This window comes from Sorghum bicolor, chromosome 2 (assembly GCF_000003195.3).
Source record: "Sorghum bicolor cultivar BTx623 chromosome 2, Sorghum_bicolor_NCBIv3, whole genome shotgun sequence".
Classification (NCBI taxonomy): Eukaryota; Viridiplantae; Streptophyta; class Magnoliopsida; order Poales; family Poaceae; genus Sorghum; species Sorghum bicolor.
This window is the reverse complement of record NC_012871.2, coordinates 5,386,819-5,393,765: the sequence shown is the minus strand read 5'-3', so window position 1 is coordinate 5,393,765 and position 6,947 is coordinate 5,386,819. Positions and strand designations below refer to the sequence as shown.

The window sequence follows — 6,947 nt, the reverse complement described above, 5'->3', positions numbered from 1 at the left end:
GGAGGATCCGTGGGCCCCAGCGGAGGATAGGCGAAGGATCGAACCGCGACGGAACCAAGTCTCCAACGCGACAGCCTGTAAAGAGCTAAGCAGTTCTAAATTACTTAAGTAGCCCTGTGAGTTGTAGACAGCGGTGGCGGAATATGCTAGAATATCCCGCCACCGTCACAGGGCTTTTCTGTAATTGGTTCTGGTCGGAATCCGCGCACTATATAAAAGGGTTGTAAATGCGCTTTCGAGAGTTAGTTGGAACCAATTTACTGAAGCATTGTCTGTTTTAGGGTTATGAGCTCTCTCTCCCTTGATTATTATCGCGCTCAGGCCTCCCGCCGCAACGAGCGAGCGGGCTCAACCAACCCCCATTAACGGAGGTACACTAACCGCTTCCAACATTGGGCCGTGCGTGGGCCTGCATTCCAGCCCACTAAGTTGAAGGCGTATGGAAGGGAGAGTTACATGAGTGCACTTGGCTAGAAGGGTTTGAGAAGAGAATATGCGGGAATATCCTGCCACTGTCACGAGACATTTGTGTAAAAATCTATTAGTGGGATGTGTGCCCTATAAAAAGGGGCTACAAATGTTTGACGGTTGGTTGGTGAATGATGAATTTATAACACTAGAGTTTGTTTGTGTCCTTTCGTGTTAGAATGCCTAAAGATCTCTGCCGTAGCGAGCGGAGGCCCTTCTCCACTAAACCCTAGGACTCTCCGCCGCCCTCAGCGGAGGCCCACATTCCCATCATCGACAACCTCATCACCAACCATTAATATATATACTTTTCATGCAGAAGTCGAACTGGAAGCTATGAGCACAAACTCATAAATAACCAAATGAAATAGGAGCAGAAGTGAAGCTATCGTGGCCCATTCTCGGGCTTTGCCTAGAAGTAGTATAATGGAGATTTTTTACTTTCTTTGATTAAACTGGTAGTTTCTAGACCTTGAGATTTAATATGGAATCTTATTTTGTTGGCCCAATACTAATATGGCAGTTTTCTAAAATTTATTTTTTGTTTGATTTATATTGTGAGATTTAGCATGGAGCCTTCAAAACATTCTTTAATTAATAATAGACCAGTGTTAAAGGAAACACTTGTGGACAGCAGCAGCTCGGATTCTACATCTACAAACTAGTAGTACTCCCTTCCTCCAAAAATGTTAATATTTTAGAATTGGATTAATACTAACCAGAAATTACCCAAATATCGCTATTTATTGAAAGTGAACCACGCTAATTAAGAAAAAACATTCATTAAAAAAATATATGGAAACATGCAGAACACGATCTCAAGTTGATATATGAACCTAATCTATTATCCAAAAACTAAAACATGAAGTTTTCTGAGACATTTTCTGTATTCTAGAATTTCCAGGTTTTTTGGATGGCGGCAGTACATTGGATTTCCTAACTTTGCACACTCTGAGCCCCTCACAAGGCAGCAAAAAAAAAGGATAGTACCGTGTACTCAATTGCCGTCTACTCTACAGTAGGACCAGATCAGGCAGGTAACGAGGAACAGAGAAGCCTTTGCTACTTATTACTAGCATGCCTTTATTAATCTTTTGAAAAATCTGCAGCGGCCGGTTAGCTGGTTCCAAGCAAAGAATCGTCTTTTGTTTTCTTTTGCTCTCACCAATAAGCAAAGAATCATCCCTGGTGAGCATATAGACACACAAAAGAAAAGTTTCTGTGGACTACCACCAGCAGCTACTTTGCTTCTCTGTAGACTCTCCCTATCACACACGCACACAAGCATACTCCTCAATCGTCGGTTCCATCTGTTTGCCTTCTGTCTCCTGCTACTGCATGCCAATTCAAGTTAACCGAGGTATGTAATTTAATTATTCAATCTCTTCCATTGCAAATTCATGTCCATCGGCAATGTATGTAACATGATTATAATCATGGAAAAATCAACAAATTTGAAAACACAGGCAAATACTAGATGCAATTGTTTGTTTGATCCGTTTGGCTTTCTACATATCTCCAGCTACGGATTCGACAAAATAATTATTTGTATATGTCCTACTGCTGCATGCCAATTCAACATAACCGAGGTATGCAATTTACTAGCTACTAGTAGACCCCTTCTATCACAAGTTCAAGTGCATCCTCATCGTCTGTGCTGCTGTGCTGCATGTGTAGCAGTGCTGCCCATCAAGGAAACCGCCTAATTCGGCATCGGTGTGCATGGACCATTCCCTTCCAAAATGAAGTGGAGGTTGCAGCATTATTATTAATTCAACTGCTGAAGATATATATAGTTCTGTTCTGGTACACCGTACAAACAATCCACCAAGCTTAGCCAAACGGAGTGGCGCGTCCGGTTACTTCAATCCAATCCACCATGCGTACTGAGGTAAACCGGCCCAGTTAACAAGCAAGATCTCCCTTTTTTTGTTGTTGTTGTTGTTTCTGTTCCATCTTAATTTCAAGTGATGAGCACCTTGTAACCCGATGGCCTGACGCACATGTGCATATGTATGCAGGAATTTCATGCCGACACGATAGACGACGCTGCTGAATATATTCTGCTAGAACTGCTGAAGGAAAAGACTAATACTACCAGAACCATCGGTAGCAGAGACAATGTCTTCTACTTCGATGGCTGGGACGGACTGGGGGCGTCCGCCGTCCTCCGAGCCGTCGCCCAATGCCCCCTGGCCGGGCAGGAGTTTGATCAGGTCATCCACATCGACTGCTCGATGTGGGAGAGCAGGAGGGCGCTTCAGAAGGCGGTCGCAGAGCAGCTGGGGCTCCCCAGCCAAGTGATGGAGTTGTTCGACAGGCAAGACGAGGAGGATGATTTTCGCGGGGTGGCCAAGGGCTCCCGCGCTGAGCTACAACAAGTCCTCATGGTGATGCAACAACACATACAGAAGCTGAACCGCAGATTCTTGGTGATTTTCCACAATGGGAGCGATGAGGAGATCGATCTAGCAAGTTTGTGTGGATTCCCTCTGTCCGGGTTTTCAACCAACAAGGTGCTGTGGACATTCCAAGGGAGACTCCGGCTCATGCCCCGGTGGGGAGTCGAGAAGACCATGAAGAGTGAAAGAACGACGACTCATGCTTTTATCAACACGGTCTCTGATGATGAGGAGAAACTTCCACCAGAGCTCTGGAACCACCTTGTACAGAAAGAGGCTTCAGAAGTAGCTGAAGTGTGCAAGATTAACACTGGCCTTGACAGCACCATTATCGGTCGGCCCACACAAGTGGCAGAGTGCTTCATGTACATGCTGGGGCTATGTTGTAGAGGCCGCCATTCAGTTGACTACGACTGGGCCACCCATGGCGCCAACTACTGGATATGTGATGGCATCATAAAACAGCAAGGACAGGGAGACAGAGAAGCTGGTGCCACTGATGGTGACGATGATCGATCGTGGAGAGCGGCTGATGCCCTGCAGTCTGAGATGACATTGGATGTGGACTACCATCAATACTTACCCTCCTCTCACTTGGCAAGGTTCGTCGAGAGCAAGCCAAGTTGGATTTCACCAAATTATGGGTTCAATCAGCTCCCAGACAGAACTATTCCCAAGGCAGATATTTTCCAACACTATGCCGAAAAGCTTAGTGTTCTCAAGCTCTCACGCTGCACCTTCGACTTCCAATCACCTCCATTCCTCTGCTGCTACGGCCTCAGGTTTCTATGGCTTGACCATTGTGAAGGCACCAACAACACCAGCCCAGATGGAACAGGGAAGGAGGAGGACATCCGCCGGTGCTTTCAGAGGCTGTGGGTGCTCGACCTGCGCTACACAAACTGTGATCAGATCTTGTCTGCGCACATGCTGGATCTCATGACCCAGCTTAGGGAGCTAAATGTGATCGGAGCCGACGGATGGGACATGGGCCAGCTACATGGACGATTGCCTAACATCCACAAGCTCCGAGTGAAAACCTCTCGTGTCAGCTGCAGCTGCCCAGAAAATGATCTGTTCTCGGAGATGAAAAGGATGGAGCATCTTGACTTTTCAGGAAACTATCCAAGTGATTTCAGTTCCAAGACGAGCTTATTTGGGCCAGGGGTAAGCAGCAATGTTAGCTGCCTTGAGACTGTCGTCATTGTTGATGGATGTTTCGGGGTTGAACAAATCTCCTTCCGCGGATGTACTGAGCTAAAGAATCTACTCCTGGGTGGACGGATGACTGCTGTCCGCACAATAGACATCTCAGGCACGGCAGTGAAAACACTAGATCTCGGTAAAACAACAATTTATAACCTTGATGAGCTCTATCTACTTGACTGCCAGAAGCTTTGTGCAATCCTGTGGCCACCATATGACGAAATGAAACAAGAAGGCTTGGGTAAGCTGTGGATTGACACCACGCAGTCAGCACCCATCGCCCAATCTAGAGAAGACAAGGCCAAGCGGGGTACTACAGAAACATCAGTAGCACCTGCAGCCACACCACATGGCAGTCAACCGAGCAGTGAATTTGATTGGTACATTTCTGTACAGGATGCAAGGCTCCTTGGGTCCCTGATGCCTGTCTATTCTCATTCCCGCAAGACATATGTTGAGATCTCCTCTCCTCCTCATCCTGCCATTGCTGTTGGTGGTAGCAAAGATAAAGGAATATTCAGGAGGGCAAGCCGTGGTGAGCAGCAATTGCTGGTAAACATGGAGCAGCAGCCTGCACGTGCAGTATACAGAGATATCTCCATGGACCGCCTACAACAAGCTAGTGAAGGTGGTGCTGAAGCTCTAGGAATCATGTGGATGTGGCCTTGCCCGGATGTTCCTGATCTTCCAGAAAGCAGGTGCTACATGCACATACAAGACCAGATAAAGACAAAATTACCTCGAGGTGATGAACAGACTAGTACTACTATTACTGTCCCATGGTTTGTAATTCACAGTGTAAAGATCCTGCATGTGCACGATAGCATGTTCATCACTAGTATCACTTCAGATATTTGTGGTTCAGAATGGCCTTACCTAGAGTGGTGCAGAATCGAGAGGTGCCCCAAATTGGATTCTGTCTTCAATAATGATATTGAAGGCCCTATCTTTATTTATCAGCTGAGATTATTCTGGGCATCCCAACTCCTACAGTCAAGATATATCTCCATAACAAATGGACGGCGTGCATTCACCCACCTGACGTTGCTGCACCTGGACTTCTGCCCCAGGCTTATACACGTACTCCCTTTCTCCGTGGGGTGGTTTGCCGGTGAAGAGGACAGCTTGCGCCTCCTGGAGACCCTTGAGATTGCATGGTGCGGTAATCTCAGGAAGATATTTCCTTTCCAAATGGGTCCTCACCACATAGGCCATGTCCCAGATTACAAAGACTTCCCCAGGCTAAAGCGTATCCACCTGCATGAGCTCCCTTCACTACAGAACATATGTGGGATTAAAATGTCTGCACCTAACCTTGAGACCATCAAGATCAGGGGCTGTTGGAGCCTCACGCGCCTTCCTGACATTGGCCGCAGCAACAAGGTAGTGGAGTGCGACTGCGAGAAGGAATGGTGGGACAGGCTGGAGTGGGATGACCGTTCGCAAGCGGACAGCTACAGACCCATCCACCCACGGTATTACAAGAAGACCATGCTCAGGGGCAGTGTGCTCAGGTAGTCCCTCCCTCTTTCCCATCATGCTGCTAGAGAACTTATATATTAGAATTCTACCTTGCAGGTCTATTTAGCAACCAACTGAACTCCATTCCCTCCATCTCTGCCATCTAGTTCCAAAATTTATACATATGCTTATCAAGACAACTGCAGTAGTATTTATAATCGTGACCAATGGCTTAGCCGTTAATGATGAATTATACATTCCTTTTATATGTGTGCACCGAGGGCGACTGCCATGCATGCCGCACTTCATGTTGCTGATTTGCTCACCTGAATTGAAATTGATAGACGATATTATTGTTTCTCTCTGATGCTCTCCTCTCCAACTCCTGCAGGTGAGGTAACCTGGCCGTCCCTTCGTTGGATTACAGTCGCTGTGCCTGGCCTGCTAGCTGGTGTCTCGCCTTTGATCTCCTGCTCACAATTCTGCTTCTGCTTCTGCTTCTGCTTCAGCATCCGCTTGATTGGTTCGTGTGTGTGTGTGCGCGCGCGCAAATGACAACATGGATGCATATGCTTTTGCTTGCGTCCTTGTGGTTGTGGTTTGTCTCATTTGCATCAGTTTGCTTTGGTTTGGTTTGCTTGGTCAGCCTTCTCGATGGATCCAGACATCCATCCTTCACTTCTGCCTATGTGCTCCTGTTCGGAAGATGGTGTGATACAGACGGACAGGCCTGTGTGCTGTCTGGAGCAGTAGTGAAATAAAACAAGAGCCAGTGAGCATTGGATCCGACAGCTGAATTCCCTTCAGCTTGTGCAACAGCAGCATGAGACATGCTCCCATACGTGCTACTGCCAATTGCTGTGCTCTTGTATGGTGTGTTTGTGGACTTTGGTTTTGTATGGTGTGTTTGTGGACTTTGGTTTGGTATACACTGCTGTGTGGCGCTGCCGTGTTTGAGCTGTCGGTTGTGTGTGGAGTAGAGTGTTCAATGTTATTGTTGCTCTACTTATGTTCGTGAACAAATAAATAAATGCCGATGGCTGTATGTGTGTGATTTCAACATCCAGTCCTTACCTGGGAGACATGTGATGCCTCTTGCATGTAGTCCAATACTACCGTCACATATGCTCTTTGTGTTCTACGGTGACACAGATTTTATGCTCGTAATTCGTAAAATATGTGTGGCCATGTGTAGATTGATACCTCAGCTAGCCATAAGCCAATCTTCCTCTGATGTCTATTTGTTCCTTCTCATATGTGAATGTCAATTAGTCAAGGAATTTCTAGACCACCGAAGGAAAAGTGGCAATTAGCTGTTAGGAAGTGCCGCTGTCTCGCTAAATAAATTGGGACAAAAATAACCACAGCTTCTACTGTTTTCCACCCATCTCAACCAATGAATCAGCAACC

At 46.6% G+C, this 6,947-nt stretch overlaps 1 protein-coding gene across 3 annotated transcripts; it reads left to right on the top strand.

The window, feature by feature from the left end:
* LOC8060754 lies at nucleotides 1,685–6,658 on the top strand. 3 transcript variants are annotated; one of them, XM_002461511.2, is made up of 5 exons: nucleotides 1,685–1,828; nucleotides 1,935–2,057; nucleotides 2,149–2,359; nucleotides 2,490–5,590; nucleotides 5,929–6,658. In XM_002461511.2, the coding sequence occupies exons 3-5, from the start codon at nucleotides 2,348–2,350 to the stop codon at nucleotides 5,930–5,932; spliced, it is 3,117 nt and encodes a 1,038-aa protein (XP_002461556.1). In that variant the 5' UTR covers nucleotides 1,685–1,828; nucleotides 1,935–2,057; nucleotides 2,149–2,347; the 3' UTR covers nucleotides 5,933–6,658. The 3 variants fall into 3 exon arrangements, with proteins under 3 accessions (XP_002461556.1, XP_021308679.1, XP_021308680.1); XM_021453004.1 differs by having other exon boundaries at nucleotides 2,146–2,359; XM_021453005.1 differs by having other exon boundaries at nucleotides 1,692–1,828; nucleotides 1,991–2,057.